The following is a 19576-nucleotide window of genomic DNA, read 5'->3' as shown; positions in this document are numbered from 1 at the left end:
CTGGTCGCGCACCGTGAATGGTGCAGGCGCAGGCTCCCCTACGTGTAGGAATGAGGTCCTGCAGACCAGCAGCAAAACCGGCAGTTCTCCCTCGTGGTGCTTCCGGCGGCGTCCGCGCACCCTACCGAGGTGTGCGCCTCTGCGCGTGTCTTCTCCGCAGAAGCCTATTTTGTACTTCCGAGTAGAAACCAGTATACACAAGGAAGGACTCTAGGCATCCTCCTAATAGGAATTTTAACCAACTGAATGCGTCTTCAGAGTGACGAGGTCGTTGAAGGAAGGAAGATCCAGACTGTGTGGACATTGAGACGAAGCGCTAATTAAGTTGAAGAAGAGAAGAGGGGAATTGGTGCTTAGCCTTTTTCGAATAAACTAGCCAAATTTTGTACCGATCTGATTTAGGAAAGCCACGGAAAAATTTGAATCAGGATGAGTGGGTGGAGATGTGAACGATGTTCGTATGGTTGAATCATTGCGAGAGTTCGCTCACTAGAGAGAGAGAGAGAGAGAGAGAGAGAGACGAACCGCTAGGAGATTTTTAACAAGGCTGATAAATTCCGACAAGTATGACACAAGAAAATTGTTAATTAATGAAGGAAGTATAATTATAGAGTCTCATTAAAGAGAATTCCATTACTGCGACTAATTACTACGTCTAAGTGATAATTCCAGACTTAATGTAAGGACTATTGTAATAAATACACAATAATTAATGTAATCAAAAATGATTCAAATGGCTCTGAGCACTATGGGACTCAACTGCTGAGGTCATTAGTCCCCTGTAACTTAGAACTAGTTAAACCTAACTAACCTAAGGACATCACAAACATCCATGCCCGAGGCAGGATTCGAACCTGCGACCGTAGCGGTCTTGCGGTTCCAGACTGCAGCGCCTTTAACCGCACGGCCACTTCGGCCGGCAATTAGTGTAATCACTTGAACGCCTAGTTACATATAAGAGAGCGCCATATAGCCCTAGTCCTGCAAAGATGAATAAATAAGTAAATACAAAAGAAGATAATATAATGGGTTGCACAATAAAAAAAATCATGATGCTGTAAATCAACTACGATTACAACAAACGACACTGCTGTCACTTGCACCAAGAATAGATACTGACGATAATAAAACCGGAAGCTGACGAAAAGAGTAAGACCTCGAAAAGGGGTCTCAGAGAAACGGAAGAAAACTCTGCATCTAAAGGGGACAATGACAAGGTGGTTAAAAATTTGGGAAAATAAAGACCCTCCATTAGAGAAAGAAGACTGATGTGGTTCGAAAAGATACGCAGGATAAGCTGCAGCAAACCCTGACGCCTCTTTGTGAGCGCACACGGAAAACTAGAAGGCACGAAGGTGTTGACGACAAGTGTGATAACAGAAAAGGATGATGTGAATGGGAAGATCTCAAGCTGCAGAGGATAAGAAGATGAAGACCATCAACCGATAACAAAGAACAGAGGAAAGAAAAGGTGCTGAACGATAATAACGGGGAAGGTATACGAAAAGCGTTGGTAACCGAAGCGAACTAAAGAGGTCCCAAATATAAAAAAATGTCTCGCCTTATTACTATAAAATGTCTTCAGAACTAGAAAGAGGGGCAAATAATACTTTCCTGCTTTTGCAAAATAATGTAAATACGCAGCTGAGCCGGCCGAAGTGGTTCTAGGTGCTACAGTCTGGAACCGCGCGACCGCTACAGTCGTAGGTTCGAATCCTGTCTCGGGCATGGATGTGTGTGATGTCCTTAGGTTAGTTAGGTTTAAGTAGTTCTAAATTCTAGGGGACTGATGACCTCACAAGTTAAGTCCCATAGTGCTCAGAGCCATTTGAACCATTTTCTTTTTTTTTTTTTTTTTTTTTTGTACGCGGTTGAGACAGCGACCACTCGAAACGTGTGAAAAATAAACAAAGCACATGATTGCTTGGTATTAATAGTTCATTGTACTCCTTGGGATGTTGCTAGTGGAGAAAAATTTTGGCCAAAAGCTTTGATCCTGGTGCAGCATATGCGTACATTTCTTATCAGTTGCCCCGAGAGATGTGGCGCACTGGACTTGTATTTGGGAGAACGGCGGTTCAGACCTCCATCCGGGGATTCAGACTTGGTTTTTCCGTGGACTATCTAACTCTCTTAAGACACGTGCTCGGATGGTTCCTTCGAAAATGACGCAATCATTTTCTTTGCTCAGTCCGAGCCGGGCCTCCAGCTGTGATGACTCAGGCGTCGATGGGACTTGGATCTTCCTAACTTCTCTTCCATGTTATTGCTTGATCGGTAAAAACTCGATTACTTAAATACTGCAGGGCTAAACGCACCGGACGTTAACTTCAAAGCGGGAGCTTATTCGCAGCGTGTGCCAATGGCATAATTCAAAGAGATGGATTAAAATGAACAGAACCAGACAACCGATTTGTCTAGTATAGACCCAGTAAGTAGGCTGTTAAGGTTTTTATGTTGGTAACGCCACGTAGCGCTCTGTATGAAAATCACTGGCTGTGCTGTGTGCAGTCTGAGGCTGGTCGGCATTGTTGCCAATAGTCGCTATTGTAGCGTTGGGCAGTTGGCTGTTAACAGCGCGTAGCATTGTGCAGCTGGAGGTGAGCCGCCAGCAGTGGTGGATGTGGCGAGAGAGATAGCAGAATTTTGAGAGCGGACGATCTGGATGTGTTTCCATCAGAAAAAGTAAATTTGTGATACTGGATATCATGAACTGATACATATATATTATGACTTTTGAACACTATTAAGGTAAATACATTGTTTGTTCTCTATGAAAATCTTTCATTTGCTAACTATACCTATCAGTAGTTAGTGCCTTCAGTAGTTCGAATCTTTTATTTAGTTAGCAGTAGTGGCGCTCGCTGTATTGCAGTAGTTCGAGTAACGAAGATTTTTGTGAGGTAAGTGATTTGTGAAACGTATAGGTAAATGTTAGTCAGGGCCATTCACTTGCAGGGATTATTGAAAGTCAGATTGCGTTGCGCTAAAAATATTGTGTGTCAGTTTAGCGTTGATTAGAGTAGGCAAAGAGCGAAATGTCTGAGTACGTTCAGTTCTGCTCAGCTGTTTGAAAATCAAATAATGTAAGAGGTTTATCAGCACAGTCGTTTCATTAATTTTTCTAAGGGGACCTTTCAACCCCGCAGATACTACTAGACTGCAGGAAATTACGACTTACGCATCTGCCTGAAGATTTTTGTAGCAGAAATCCGTAAGTGAGAGCTTTCCTCTGGAACCGTACGGTGATATGAATGTGTTGCAGAACGGCAGAAGTGCTGGAGGAGCGGAACCGATACGAGAGGTCGGCGGCGGGCGGCAGCGCGGCCCGCGCTAGCGCTGCCAAGCCAGAGACAATTGTGGCAGCTATTAGGCTAGTAATTGCAACAAATTGGCCTTCTAAATGGTGCTGGCGCGAGGCCGGCCGCCGCTCCGCGCTACACTTTGTGTTTACGAGGGCGCACCGGCTCATCGGCCGGCGATCAACGCCTTTCCTCACACGGGCGGCCGCTCGCCGTCCTGCCGTAACGTACGAATACATTCAGTACCGGTGACGATTTTACGTCACGTTGGGTTGAAACATTCCACCCTGTGTTTCAGATGGGGTCATTCACAACACCCGTCAACGGTTCGGTACGGAACGTCGACGTGTCTGTAAGAAAGTTTCGACGTTGATGACACGTCCCCTAAGAGCACATTAAATTAATGTACTGTGGCAGCGCCCGATCATGTTACAGTGTATCTAGACCAGTATATCATTTATTTTATTTCTTCCCCTTTGTTTTCATGATACATTGGGAATTCTGCATCGCGACCTCCCCAACAGATCATCCGGGAAAGGATAATTGTTTTACAGTAAAGGATAAAGAAAGAGACCGAGTCATCTTGCTCAGGTTCTAAGCTACTCTTGATTTTTTGTAAACATGCCTTATGCAAAACGCTATCTTTTTTTATTCACCCAGACAAGTTTTGACACTGCAAGTAACTTTCTGTGGGTCAAATTTATTCCTGTGAAGTGTAATAAACACAACGTTTATAATCGTTTGTCTATTAGCCTAAAATTATGGAGTGTGTATTTTGTTTAGTTTGCTTCGATAACTCACTTGAAAATTGCATTGCTAGTGAAAACGTATTTTTAGATATGTTTTGCGTAATTTTTTGTTGTTTTCACAGCATGTCATCTGCAAAGTAGTCATGAAGAAAAGTTTTTCTTTGTCTGGAGTCTACTTTTTCGTGGATAGTAGTTATGATTGTGACTACAGCTATATTTTATGTCCTGTTGTGGGTATCTCTTGCTACTGCTATTCACTGTTTCCACAAAGATTTTTGTGTATTTTTCACGCGTTCAAACACACACAAATATATAATCACCACAACAGTTCTCACGAAACATTTAAAATTAACGCCACCTTAAACATAACGCAAACGATGAAAAAGTGAGCAGCGACAACAACATAATACCTCTCAATGAATACGGAGAGAGACGTTTCGGTTCAAATCACGTTTTCTGGAAAATCTGTGTGAAAACAATTTAGTCAGCAGCAGTAGAAAGAGGTATCCACCAGAAATACAAAAAAAAAAGAGAAAAAAAGGCATGAAATCCGATCCGTAAAAATTAAGTTTCACTAGCAATGTAATTTTTAGGTGAACAATCGAAACAAACCAAAGAAAATACCATATGTTATATAATTTTTACCCATGAAATAGATAAACGATCATAAACTTTATATTATACAGAAACAAATTTTATCCACAGAAGATTTCATATAGGTGCCGAAACACGTCTGGGTGAAGAAAAAGAAAATGTTCTGCATAAGGCAAATTACAAAACACACAAATTTTAAAAATACAGCGCTGCGCAAGTGTGAAACGGCCAGTTCTCTAACTCTGTTTGGTAATATGAAAGAAAACAAGATATAGGGGATAAGGGGAAAGCGCGATATGCACCGCTTTATGAATATTGGTTTCAGTTGTATGTTTCTAACAATTGTGACGTTAATATTAAACGGGGACTATCAGAAAAGTAAACATGTGTTTAGGTGTAGAGCGAGACATATCAGAATAGTCAAGGTGTAAGCCTCTTGAGGAGGCGTTAAAACATAAGATATATCTTTTCATTAACCAAAGAAAGTCCATTCCTTAAGACTACATCCGAAAACGCCTACGTTGCTTTGCAAAGCCGCTAGCGGGGAACAGTGGTGATCACTTTGGCAACGTAACTTCGGGCCTGGATCCACACAGGAATAAAGGGGGAAGCCGTGCCAAGAGGCTTCTTCTGCTGCAAGCAGCAGTCAACACGGGTCCTCCCCCCCCCCCCCCCCTTCCCCCCGACGACCCTCTTGTCTACACATAGCGAGTACATAATAGGGGGAGTGCAAATTGGCCGTCAGCACTTCACGGAAGGAAACGACTTTTGCTGATGCGAAGATCTGACTCGAAATGTAAGCCACAACGAGCTACAACGGAATAATATATATAAAAAAAATCCATTAAAAGTATGAGATAGTAATTAGGCAGGCTGGGCGATCAGTAGAAACTAAAAAGAAGCAGCAGCAGAAAAACAAGAACTAAACCATGTCTGTCCTGTCACTTAGGCGATTTAATTTCCTATTCTATGATTTAGGCGATCTTTAATTTGTTGGTCTGTGATTTAGGCGATCTTTAATTTTTGGAATGTACCTTCCATATGCAGAAAATAAATGTTGAAGTAGTGTGTTTATAAACTCAGAAAAATTTTGTAAAAATACTCTGTACTGAATTACTATTTGATATTTTCTACAGCGAATGTAGCAATTTTTTCCGCGTAGGAGGATTGCGACCATTGTCCAACAAAAACTTTTAGAGTACTTCTGACTAGGTCCTAGAAAATATTTTTTTTTTACTTGGTGTTCAATAATTCATATTTTTTGAGGCGTTTCGAGAATGACTCCTCATCACAACATCTACCCAGTACGGTGTCGTGTGTGAGCTAACTGCTCCGGAATGTGACAACGTGCAAATGAAGAATTCCACCTTTCTTCTTACGTTTCTGGTGATTTGTTAATCTCGCAACGAGTCAATAAATGTGATTTACTGGACACCAAGTGGAAAAAACATTACTTTCTGGTGACCTAGTTAGCAGTGTTACAGGTTTTAAAAAATTTTGTGGGTGTAGTAAATCTGAAAATGAAAGTCGTAAAAAATTGTCGCAGTGCACTCGAGAGGCCCTTGGACGTATTGAAAACTATTATGCAGTGTTCAGTGCTTCTCTGTTTGTAGTTTATGCTGAAGATAGCCAATTACCAGGAAGATAAACTAAATAACTTTCGTTTCCTCTAATCAGTGCTTACACAAACATTATGAAGAAAAATGCTTCGAAGTTTGCGATAAAAGCTAAGCAAACGATGAGAGTTATCGAAGTCATCGGCATTCAGTAATCGACAATAGTGATTTCGAAAGTGTACGTTGTTCAGGTATGTGTCTTCAAACGCACAGGTTCAGATGTATGAACCCGGGGCTACGAAAAACGTTGAATTTTAAATTACGAATATGCTCTAACTGCAGTTCTATACATGAACTCAAAATTTTACTTTTTAAGGGCGGCAGAATCATACAGAATTTAGTTTTAGCACCTGTGGACCTATAGCGACTATCAGAAACTAATCTTGAAACAATACAAGAAGCATTTTTATTTATTCTTGACACTCAGTATACCGGAAATTGCTATCAAGAATAAATAAACAAGCTGCTTTGACCGCTTCAAGATTAGTTTCTAAATACATTTTTATATATATAACAAGATCTCGGACATTACAGATAGTGAATTTCGACCAGAATGGTTGACGCTGGAATTCCCTTGGTGTTCAAATGGGAAAGAGTGGTGTAACGGGAAAGATTATTCGCGAATCATGGATGGAGATTTGATAATTATTTCTGATTAGAAAATGGAGTTATGTCATTGCGTATCATTTGTCAATGAAATAATTAACAATGTGTATGAAGCTTCGAAAACATCAGTGAATGGCAAATTGGATATTAAGAATACCTTAGAAATATCAAGTGATGATGTACATCAATTGAATTCTTTCATGCCACTTAACTTCAACAACGAGGAACTTGACAGGCTTTTGTGGGCAAGAGACTGAGCAGATAGTGCGCAGTTCATTTTCCTTATAACTTTGCGCCAGTCTAAAATTCACGTCATTATTGTTCATACGCTACGTGAAGATAAAACAGCGTTATTTACAAAGTAAGTTCCCAATGTAGCACAGCCTTACAGAACAAACCGTGCCACTCAGGCAGATTGCACAAACATAGATGCTCTCCACGAAACTTCACCTTTAATTCTCAAACAAGAATCTGTAATTAGCTTTCAGGAAAACTAGGAATGCACGTGCGGTCATTTCACTTTTCTTACCTTTAACTACAATTGTCTTAAAACAATATGTGTCCTAGTCTTGAGCAACGAATTGTACGATAAATTACTGTAAGATGAGTAGGCGACATCAAGAAATATGATTATATTATATAATACATATATATTATATTATATATATATGAAACAGCTTTGATGCGTCAAAGTGACATCGTCCTGTATAGAGCCGTCATGAAAAATCTGTCAAAAAGCGGATGTAAAATGATTGATAACGAGTATGCTTTCTACAGATGTTGTCACCCAACAGCACACGTTCTACATGTTTTTGCTACACAAGCGCCGGTATATTTAATGTATCTACCTGAAAATGGTCGATTATTGTTAATTTACACTGTGCATTCTTCCATTGATGATAGACTGATACTGCATCTATGTTTTCTGGATTTCTTAACATTTTCCAGAGTTATGATACTATAACAACTCTGGCTTAAGGAAGAACACATACGAGAGCTTTCACAACGTATACACTAGGTAAGAAGCTCACAACAGTAAGGAAGATTAAAAGGTCAACTTTTACAGTTCGTCGCAGAAGGTTTGCGGGTGACAGTAGGATGACGTAGGTTCCATTGAGATAGAAATATAACATCCAACAATTAGTCTTTGCCACTAAGGCGTTCCTTAAATCACTTAGCGAAAGTTAAATTCACAACGAACTTATTACTTTGAGAAATGAGTTTACCGAAATGTTGTAGCCCATATAACATACAATATACACTCCAACGTTAGCTATAAACAGAATCTCTAAGGATGACTGGTTGTTGGAGGCTTCTTCCCAGGTTAAAAAAAAATGATGATATTCGCGAGCATATCCCTAAGACTTTTCACAAATAGCAACATGCAGCTGCTATAATATTACTACGTCTAAAGGAATTGAGAGAAGGCTTGAAAATAGCTACGCCTAACGATCACAGTAGAACGGTAAAGATAATTATTAACTGTCGGTAGAAATGTTACCGCAGGCATTTAGCACAAAATTTCCTTTTTGTGGCGTTTTTAGTTGTTTCGCAAATCATTCCTTTATTTCAGTTAGCTCGTATCTGCGTCCACATCTGCGCTCTGTGAATCACTGTGAGGTAAATGGCAAATGTTACATCGCATTATACCAATTATTAGGGTTCTTTCCCGTCCATTCACGTATGGGCGCGGGAATAATGATAGTTTAAATGCCTCTGTGGGTGCTGTAATTAATATTATCTTATGATCACGACCCCAAGGAGAGCGATATATAGGGGCCTGTAAGTATATTCATGGAGTCATCATTTAGAGCCTGCTCTTGAAACATTGTCAGTAGGCTTTCACGGCATGGTTTCCGTCTATCTTGAAGAGTCTGCCACTTCATTTCTTTCAAAGTTTCAGTGACACTCTCCCGCAAGTCAAACACACCTCCTACGATTCGTTCTGCCCTTCTGCTAGTCCTATTTGATGCGGGTCCCACACACTTGAGTAATTTTCTGGGACAAAGTATATATAACGTTTATCAGCATCTTTGTTTTAGCACAGTGAAAGAAACATTTCTATCATATGTAATGATGATGCATATTATGTTGTTACTTCTTTTATGGCCGGCAGCTATGGCCGAGCGGTTCTCGGCACTTCAGTCTGGAACCACGCTGCTGCTACGGTCGCAGGTTCGAATCCTATCACGGGCATGGATGTGTGTGCTGTCCTCAGGTTAGTTAGGTTTAAGTAGTTCTAAATCTAGGGCACTGATGACCTCCGATGTTAAGTCCCGTAGTGCTTAGAGCCATCTTAACTTCTTTTATGGCTTGACTTCACAACAGTAACCCGTTTGTGACAGTACGCATATAAAAGGCGGTACCTCGGGAGTTGTATTACGAAACGACTCTCCCAAAGTTGTTCGGGTGACATCTAAATTGAGAGATTCCCATCTGTAATTGTTTCGCTATCGCGGCGAACCTCACACATTCATATTCTAGCGTGCAGATCCCGCGACTTATCACAGTGCTCTTCCGTCTCTTTGTTAATGAGTGCAGTGAACGGGGAGTCTGTGCAGCTCCTGAGGACGTTTCCTGAAAACGGGTTCCTTCCACGTTAATAAGCTTCCGGCGGCTGTTCCCACGGTCGCCTCCCTCACTCAGGAGCACGGCCAACCTGTTCCACGACCGTCCCCAGTGTCATATTTCAGGATGCGTCATTCCGCGTATAATTAAAACGACCCACCGCTCACCTGCACCCCGAGCCATTAAAAGACCCAGCATTCGGCCGTACTACGAATGGACCTCCGTAAAAAAACCGCTAACTACGAAACCGTTGCAACATCCAAAGCGTTTTGTTTGCTGCTGCATGCAAAAGTAATACCTCCACCTTGGAACATGAAACAATGACTGGTTAACGAGAAATTCCTCAAAAGAATGCTCCCTAACCAGCGAGGAGGTGGAAGCAATTACACACCTTCAAATACAATTCACATTCAACGGGTGCAGTATTCCAAGTCGCGATGGATACCTTGCTTTACTGTTGGAAGTAGACCAATGACTAATAAAGCACCAGGTTTCGAATTCGTGCGTCACACAGTCTTAACTCTACTCTTGAATCTGCACTGGATTGGCTAAAACATTAGTTTCTAAGGCAGTGGTTCGCAGAAAAGGTGTTGTGCGAATACTAAACACTAAATTGAAGAAATGTTTCAATCTCTTTATTACTTCCTGCAGTTACTGTTTCAGTAAAATTTGTTAGTCCTCAGGAGGCTGCAGTACATTTGTGTGAGGTGACAATGATTGGCTCTTTGTTTACAGAGAACCTTGCGAAAAAAAGAAGCGGAGTTTTTAATGTATACGAGTAAAAAATTTAATTTGGTCATACGGTGAAAACAGAAATTAGTTTTGCTTTCATTTCCATATTTCGTCATTTAAAACTGTTGTTAGTCTACCGATGCGCGCCAGGACACACAAAAATGTGTGCCTCTCATAAATGTACTGCAGCCATCTGAAGACTAAGTAACTCTTCGAAATCAGTAACCGCAACAAACAATAAAAGCACACCAGTTCGCTATCGAACATTCTAAAGTCTTTGTAAAATATCTTTGAATAACTTCTTTTACAGTGTAATACAGGCCTTGTTACACTATTTACGAAAGCAGCCTTCTATCGGACTTAAACGTAAGAGAAATTTATGTTTTATAGTAGCGCATTTCGGATCGGTACTTGTTCAGGACCAGGAATTTTACGTTATTTATCTAGACACATCGTAATTGGTGAGTGTAAATTTTTTTCAGAAGTTGTCCGCTAAATCCCAAACTTTCTCCTACACTTTACTGTATGCGGAACCAACTGCTAGTGAGAATGAATTACAACAAATTTATAATTGCGCTGGACCCAGATACACAGCATTGCACCAAACTCAAAAGAATACCGAACGAGTAATGGGAAATCGCGTCTTATGATGCTAATACAGATGTCGATATATATACTGTTGGTCACATTATGCATCAAGGCGTTTTAAACTAGATAATAAGGCTACAGAATGTTTGCAAATAGAATCGGTCACGCACAGTGTCAAATGTTTAGGGGTGAATCTGTTACATTTATGTTTAAGTATGTATTTCGATGGATTCTACTTGTTATCGCAATAAGAAACCTATTTTTTTTTTAAAATCTACTTCGGTAATTGTGCAATATAATTGTTATGAAACGTAACAATTTATTTTTTATGTTGTCTGTCAATATAAGATCATGGTAATACTCGACATTGTTTTCTATAGTATTTTGTAATGATCAGCACCTTATAATAACTACATGTTATTTTGTGTGATAGTTTTACGTTCGCAGACTGTTGCAGGCATGTTATACACTATTCGCTGACATTCACATTGGATAGTACAAGTGCTGGCCCTTACGCGACGTACTTGTAAGACAAAATTTTTGTGCTATATCTATGAAACATTGTTGCCCGATCCCGATACATGGTAAATTTCTTATTCCAGTCGTCATTGAAGCGTGTAACATAATGAACAACCCGTGGAAGGGCAATGTGCGAACCTTGACGTACATGGTGGTACTGGATTACTGTGCAAACAAATTATGAAAATCTGTTCATAGTGGGTTAAAGGGTAATATAACACGTAAAAAGATTATCTTTCACGGTACCTTAACGTCACAGGCTCTAATAACCCCGTTCTCGGCATGGAAAATATTTCAAAAACTATTTCAAAACATATTTATGATTGCAAAATTTTAACAGGATCATAGCTCCGGGAAAAGAACAGACGAAGCCACAAGTTTTGTATGAAAAATGAAGTCTCTTATCGGAAGTTCCTTGTTTCAATATCCTTGTTGAACAGGTAGTAGACGTAACGATAAAATGGTCAAATTTTACTCTTTGCTCTGAATTCTGTATTCATAAATTTGACAAACTTCAGTGTTGGAAAACTAAATTTTCGATTTACCATCCATGAACGTTATTAAAGTTGCCAGCGTTAACAGGTAGTGGTTGAAGCACAGAAATAAATATACGTTCATACAAAATTGCTATGGAAGTAGTTTGTAGGCCTTTCGTCGTGTGTTATTGAGATACTACAGAATCTGAGAAGAACTGTGAACACCTTTTGCACAGGAGTTCATATTGCCACAGCTGGTTTGATATTCTCTAAAGCTGCATGTCACGCGTATTTGAGGTATAACGAGGTAGGAGATCAGTGTTGAGGTCAGTACGGTTTTCGGAAACAACTATCCTGTGAAGTCCGACTCCCTCCCTTTATTCTTGAAGTCACGTAGTCACGTGAAAGATTCGTTCACATAATTTCACACTGTTTATGATACAGTTACACAATGAGTAGATCGGTAACGTATACAGTCTCGGACTATTCGATCACATATATGATTGAATCGAGATCTATTTTTTTGACGGATGGAAGTCAATTCGTATTCCTAGACGGAGGGTCTTATTCGGAAACACGTGGGAGTGAAGGCTATAACTCACCTAAATGAGAGAATATTGTTACTATTCACAATATAACAATGTGATTTGGTCAGTATCAGTTGACTAAGACGCAGATAATGTGCACATACAAAGGGAGGAGATCTCTTATGATTAATGTTGTGCTATGTAGGACATTTTAGACATATAAAAAACGTTTTGGTTGACGAGTGGTCACTCTCTTTAAATGTATGCAAAGCTGTCGTGCCCATAAGGTTGGTTTGAAGCTCACAATATTAGGGGCCATGCGCCTCTGTGCCCATGTCCTCCTACGACGTTCACGGAAGAAGAAATATATGTAGAGAAGAGTGTTACAGCACGGAACAACTTGAAAATTTTTCACCAATGTAGACATTACCAAAGCCAAAAATTATCCTACCTAGCAGAAAATCGTTTAGAGTAAAGCTTGAATAGTTACCGGAAGCATCGAATTTGTATTTTGACACTTATTCCACAACCACCAAAAGTCTTTAAAGATGATTAAACATGAACTAATATGAATTAGAAGACGAAGGTCCCAATAATTGTGATAAATCGCTACGGTGAGTGCTGGCGTCTTCTAAGTAATTTTTTGTGACAGTTTGAATACGCTAGACATTAGTTTTAACCGTGTGAGCAGTGAATATTAGACCGTCTCAATCTTTGGAACGATTCTGAATACACGTAAGTTATTTGGGAAGGATGAAACTTACTATTCTGTCACTAGTCGTGGAAGGTAGCGCAATGGTTGAGACTCAGGACACCATTTGTGGAGAAGCGGGTTCTAAATCTTGTGGCGCTGTCTTGTGTTAGGTTTTGCCTGGTTTTCTTAAACTACGTCAGGATGCTGTCACAGAAAGGCCATGAGCAATTTGCTGCCCCATCCTTGTTTAATTTTCGTTCAAGACGCTTACGCAATCCATTCTCAGCCAACACTGATTGCTCTGAGTTGATATTGCATCGGCATGGACGAATAAGAGCAATTCTGTTTATTTGGCCAGACCAACAGTAATATGGAGATGCTCCGTAAACTCCCTCTTAGCAAAATACAAGTCCTTCAGATTTTTTGTGCTTGGGTTTCAGGCACGTAATTTTTTTTGGAATACCTTTGGTATTTGAATGTTAAATCTGTTTATTCTTAAAATCTAGTATTTGACTTTCGGTCGTTTGGGCATTGTCAAGTGGACTGCTGCGAACGTAAGTTTTATGAGTAGAAAAACAAATTACAACCCATAATTAGCCGAAATGATTTTAATAATATCGTACGGCGCATTTCAAGGTTTAATAACTGTTTTTAAGGTGTTTTCGGTGCACAACATCTGAAATGGTGTCCTTCTAGCAGATGATGTTGTGGTGCAGAATTTGTTAGTTTTCAGTGGCTGGAGAGTCTCCAACTGTAGGCCAAAGGTACTTGAGGGATTAAACCCGATATTATTGTTACTGTATTTATAAAATCAACTGATACTTCAATTTGGTTTCATTGTTTCGTTCTACGCAGATGTTGTGGATCAGACAAGACGTGTGCTTTCCCAATCATTCGTGCTCACATGTTCTCAATGTTCTTCATCAGTTATGTCACAGTCAGTGGGTGCTCTTTACCGATGAACGATGGCACAATTTACCTTCAAATGTGGAGTGTTGGAGAATCACGTTAACTGTGTCAAATGTTTCTCCAGTAAGATAAAAGAAAATATAAAAGAAAATCACAGTTTAAGACAGTTACAAAAGGGAAAAAATGCCACAACTCTTTGAAAATTATGTTATATAATTGAAAGAAAGAGGAGGAATTATGGAACATCTTCTGCGGCATTAACACAAAATAATTGTGGCCTGCGAAGACGGTCCTATTGGTAATAGGCACAAAGGATTAATTAATTCCACAACAACTACCCTTGGGATACTTTGCAACGTAGGTGCGAGTGTCTCTTTCAGATCCTCGCTGGAAGTTTCTAAGACCTGAATCCGGTGAACAGTGTACGAATATTATATTCAGTCCTTACTTTCGTATCGCAGAGGCAGTTTTTCCCGTGTTACATCCCTGAATTTGCAAGGAAATGTGGTAACTAGAGGTCTGTGAATGAAGATATCCGCGGATGTCCGCAGTAATTCCTGCATCAATGATATCCGAGGATATCCACGATAATAACTACTTTACGTTTAAAAGGTAGAGTCTAGTGTTAAAATTTGCATCTATTTGCGTTACATACTATCGGAACAATCATTATCATTATTGTTTTCCAGCTGTGTTGCTGAAATCTGCTAGGACGATATGTGGTTTTCCCTAACTTTTAGTAATGTATCCTCTAGTAGTGTATCCTGTTTTCATCCAACTAGCAACTAACTTACGTCGAGTCGTTCGTGTTTCATTTGTAATAAGAGTTATCCTTCGTCCACACAAGGGGGTCGTTGCTGGCGCCGACATTGGGCAATATTCACGGGGCAGCGCCTACACATTGGAGTTAACATTCAGTTGAATTTGTATAGAGCCATCGTAAACACGTCTGACGCGCAGATCGAGGCCGGTGCATTCGCGGTTTTGAACATGAGTAATATCACCCCACTGTTCCAGAACCATTTCGAAAAGCTCAGCTACAACGTAAATACGACGACAACGAATGAACAAACAAGTAATATCGGTTTCTAAACGGCAAAGACAGAAAACAACGCTGGCGCAATGTGTATTCGGTGTATCGATACTGCCCCGACGTCCTTTGATGTCTGGGCGAAATACCGACAAGCAACGGTTAGCACCAACATTGGGGCCAACGTTGGTTCCAGTGCAATTTCATCGATCGACACATTGGACGAACAATCTTGGCGCCAATGTGTGGACTTGGCCTTACACAATCTTATAGGTCCTACAAACCGCCATAAATGTGCTACAGGAAAATTTCGTCCATTGGAATCTTCGCTTCATAGTCTGACTCTTGCTTATCGATCAAATATGACACACGTAATGTTCGGTATAACGTAAGCGAGCCGGCCGGAGTGGCCGAGCGGTTCTAGGCGCTACAGTCTGGAATCGCGCGACCGCTACGGTCGCAGGTTCGAATCCTGCCTCGGGCATGGATGTTTGTGATGTCCTTAGGTTAGTTAGGTTTAAGTAGTTCTAAGTTCTAGGGGACTGATGACCTCAGCAGTTAAGTCCCATAGTGCTCAGAGCCATCTGAACCATTTTTGAACGTAAACGAAGTTGTCAACATTTCTCTTAAATACATTTACAAGTACGCATTACAACGGCTTATTTGCATTGGGAAGTGTGGTACGTTAACACGATTTAACATTATGGGGAATTAACGTGTAGTTAATAAAAGTAATATATGATTAACGTTTAACATGGCCTGTGTTACACTGTAAAAGATTTTTGTCAGTGATCTTTTATGATAGACTTTTATTTTTTTTTTTTTAATGGAGTGATGAGAGTACTTTATCATACCTGCATGGGAAGAGCGTGGTCGTCGCGTTCATGAAAGATTTGTCAAGGAACTTTGACAGTGAAACACGTTCCCATGCAAGACGTCTCGACACACTTGTAACACGACTACAGTTAACTTCCCAGTATTGTAAAACTGCTCCAAGAAAATTTCACAAAATTCGTTCCTACAATTACGTCAGAAATTTATAACTTGTGGGATGTCCCAAGAAAATGACACGATAAGCTGTATTACAAAGTGGTCGCGGTGGTCGTGCGGTTCTAGGCGCTCCAGTCCGGAGCCGCGCTGCTGCTACGGTCGCAGGTTCGAATCCTGCCTCGGGCATGGATGTGTGTGATGTCCTTAGGTTAGTTAGGTTTAATTAGTTCTAAGTTCTAGGGGACTGATGACCACAGCAGTTGAGTCCCATAGTGCTCAGAGCCATTTGAACCATTTTTTGAACAAAGTGGTGACGCTCTCACCCTGAACGTTGAGTGTGGAACGTAAATTACTAGTTTCGAGTTCAGCAGACGAAAATTTAGGGCTGAGACAATCGTACCGCCAGATTTCTGGCGTACCGAACGGTTTAATGTGGTGTACAGAATTTTAGTACCCTTCGACGCTAATAAGGAACTTGCCGATACGGTGCGTATAATATTTCTGTCCGCCGCGCGGACCTGTGCTGGTAACCAGTGCTGTTGCGAGCACGCTCGAGACCCTGGGAGGTGAGTCAGAGCGGCCGCCACAGTGGCGGTCCACGGGCGGGCGCGCCCAGCTCGAGGAGTTGTCCGTCCCCCTACTGGCGCGGCGCACCTGCGCTCCGGCGACGCAGCGTAGCTGAGGACAGCGACCCGCCGGTCCCACGGCGGCAACCTTCGCTGTCAGGCGCTCCGCCGCCACCGCGAGCTCACACACGCTGCTCGGCGCGCTTGCCACCTTCAGGCTTCGGCTCGGACGCGTTATGGAGAGTAAGATCCAAAGAAGAGCTGCGCGTTTCGTCACAGGTTCAGTTTGAAAGCTTGGAAGCGTTACGAAGATGCTCATCCGACTCTAGCTGTAGACGCTGCAAGAGAAGTGCTGTGCATCATGGTATGGCTTGCTGTCAAAAGAGGCGCATTTTTTTTGGAAGAGTCAGCCAAAATATTTCTCCCCCCTACAACGAAATTCGAGAGATTCGAGCTCTCACGGAGGCTTACCTACAAACGCTCCTCCCACCCACCATACCCAGCTGGAACAGCAAAGTGGGGTTGTAACAATGGTACATGCCGTAACATGGCTTGTAGAATACAGATGTAGATGTAAACAGTCTCACTGCTTTTGTAGCCATCCGGCAACTGTCCATGTAGCTGCGGACTATGACGTGAAGAAAGTAGGAATATTGCGGTTTAATATTTCGTGGAGTCCGCCTCAACAACGGAGTGATCAGCGCTGCAAAATGGCATGCGAGGGGCTTGAGTTCGACCCCCAACCAGGTTGGAGATTTTCTCTGCTCAGAGACTGGGTGGTGTGTTGTCCTCGTCATCTCATCCTCATCAACCCGCAAGTCTCCAAAGTGGCGTCAACTATGAAGTCTTCCACCACGACACCGGTCTACTCGATGGGAGGCCGTAGCCACACACACGTTTCATTTACGTCTCGTCGACGATGAAGTGATCAGAGACGGGGGCACAAGCGCGGATTGAGAAACGAAATTCGTCGTATTCCCTTTCAAAGGAACCAACCCGTCGTTTGACTTGTGCTATTTAAGAAAATCACAAAAAAATATCTTGAGCTCAAATCATCTCATTCGTTCGCTTAACTGCACGTTTCACTCACATTTGTTTGAGGAATTATACATGAAACAAAGTATAATTTCTGTAATTGAAGAACTCTTCCCAAAGCGTTGTAACGCTGGTCGACTTCACTGCAGGACTCTGCAGCTGAAAACATTACGATTGCCTTTCGGATCGGATTGTGCGTCAGACAGCGACAGGCGACTTTTTACCCCATTGTACTACATTCAAAATTACATCTTTATGCAAATAGTGGAAGAGAAATGCAAGTGTTACGAGATCTGTGATTGTATAGAAGCGCAGCTACTCATCTGATGAAGAGCGTTTGTAGCATCACCGGTCCAGCCAGCTTCTGTTTTGAAATAGACGCTCAGAACGACCCCCTTGTGCGTCATGCATAAAAACTAGCTAACATTAGCAGCTGCGTGATAGATAACGAAAGTATCTAGTTGTGTAACACGCCTTTAACGCCCGGACACAACCAAAAGAAAAAGAAATTTAGATGTTCGGACCGAGTCCGAAACGCTCAGAGATGCCGTTGTCATATCCAGAAGCATAACGGTGACACATTCTGCAGTGGTCCTAGCCGAGTTGCTGAGAAATCCGTGGTCCATCCGCAGATATATCACAAACGACACAGAGGAGTACAGACGTCAAAGCTTTCTCACTGGCACTCAACATCAAAATAAACAACACACACAAATACGATTAAAGAAAGGTGATGGTGGTAGCAGGCAGTGTCTTCTGTCGGTATCCACAGGGCGTCGGTTTACCTGTAGGAACAGCAGGAGGCCGAGGAACACGACATATCCATGCAGAAGGCGGCCCCTACACAAACGCGACCACAATGCACGACACATCGCGACGCCGCATCCGTCAGCGCGCTACATACCGCCACGGCTCGCCTGCCACTGGACACTGACTGCGCCGCCGGCCTGGAAGCTGTGGCCCCGGGCGCCCCGGAGGGGGAAGCCGCCACTGCGCATGCGCGCCGCTGGCTCCAGCCAATGGCGGCCGCCGCCTGCCTGCCGCGGGCTACACGTGCAAGCCTCCAGCGTCGCTCGCCCGCGGCGTCGGAGGGCCTTCTCCGTACCTCTTCACCCATCGGAAACAGCAGCAACCTAGGGGAACTCTTGCCGTTTGGGGAGTTCAGTGCTCGATGGGGGTCGCTACTGTGGAGTAACTGCATCGTTGCTGTTCCGTGCAACTCATTCAGTTAGTGGATTTGTATATAAATAACTTTTCTGCTACCAGTCACAATTTTCTTTTGTTTATATTTTACGCGACGCGTTTCGGGAAATGATTCTCATTTTGAAGTGTGCTTTTCTCTGTGCTCTGACATTTTTACCTAATGTCTTTTGAGTTGTGAGTTTCTACTTTGTCCTATTGACTTCATTGCAATAATAATAAAAAAATACAGCGAAAGTTTTAGTTGCTTATCGCTTTTTATGTATATGTATTTAGTAGGCAAATTTGGAAGAACTTGCACATAGTTTTCTTATGGTCCATTTGTACCGAATGGTAAACAACAGATGTAGAATTCGACCAAAGAGAAAATAATCTGCTCCAAAAAGGACTAAAATACAACTATCATACACTAAAATAATCTAGATTGCAACTAAAAATGCAGCAGCTGCTGCAAAATTAAATTCAAATGCAAAAAAAGCAGCAATAGCTCACAAAGTATGCGATCTCCTTGAGAAAGAAATGAATGAAGATAAATTTAGATATAAATATACAATAAATGATACACAAAGAAAACCCTAAAATCAATACATAATTAACTGAAAAGTAAAGAATCCGTAGTTTCAAAGCCAGACAAAAGCAGTAAATTAGTTGTGATGAAAGAAAAGGACTACATTGACAAAACACAGGAATTCTTCGATGCTAACAATATTCAAGACTTTGAAAAGGACCCACGAAACAATTTCAAAGGGACGGAACAACTGGAACATATATTTGCTATTGACAGAAACTGAAAACAAATATCTTACATGTATGAATCCAAAATCACCACACCTTAGAGCACAGTCAAAAATACACAAAAACGGTAGTCTGGCATG

The 19576-nt window shown here is 41.6% G+C and overlaps 1 protein-coding gene across 1 annotated transcript in view; it reads right to left on the bottom strand.

The window, feature by feature from the left end:
• Positions 1-18408, bottom strand: part of LOC124612262 (protein jagged-1b) — a 582430-nt gene extending 564022 nt beyond the window's left edge. The window contains exon 1 of the mRNA XM_047140352.1: positions 18287-18408. Within this exon, the coding sequence (XP_046996308.1) occupies positions 18287-18373 (87 nt within the window). The 5' untranslated portion in view covers positions 18374-18408. The remainder of the gene's footprint in view (positions 1-18286) is intronic.
• Positions 18409-19576: the final 1168 nt, after the last annotated feature.

This window comes from Schistocerca americana, chromosome 4 (assembly GCF_021461395.2).
Source record: "Schistocerca americana isolate TAMUIC-IGC-003095 chromosome 4, iqSchAmer2.1, whole genome shotgun sequence".
In the NCBI taxonomy this organism is placed as follows: domain Eukaryota; kingdom Metazoa; phylum Arthropoda; class Insecta; order Orthoptera; family Acrididae; genus Schistocerca; species Schistocerca americana.
This window is presented reverse-complemented; position numbering and strand designations above follow the sequence as displayed.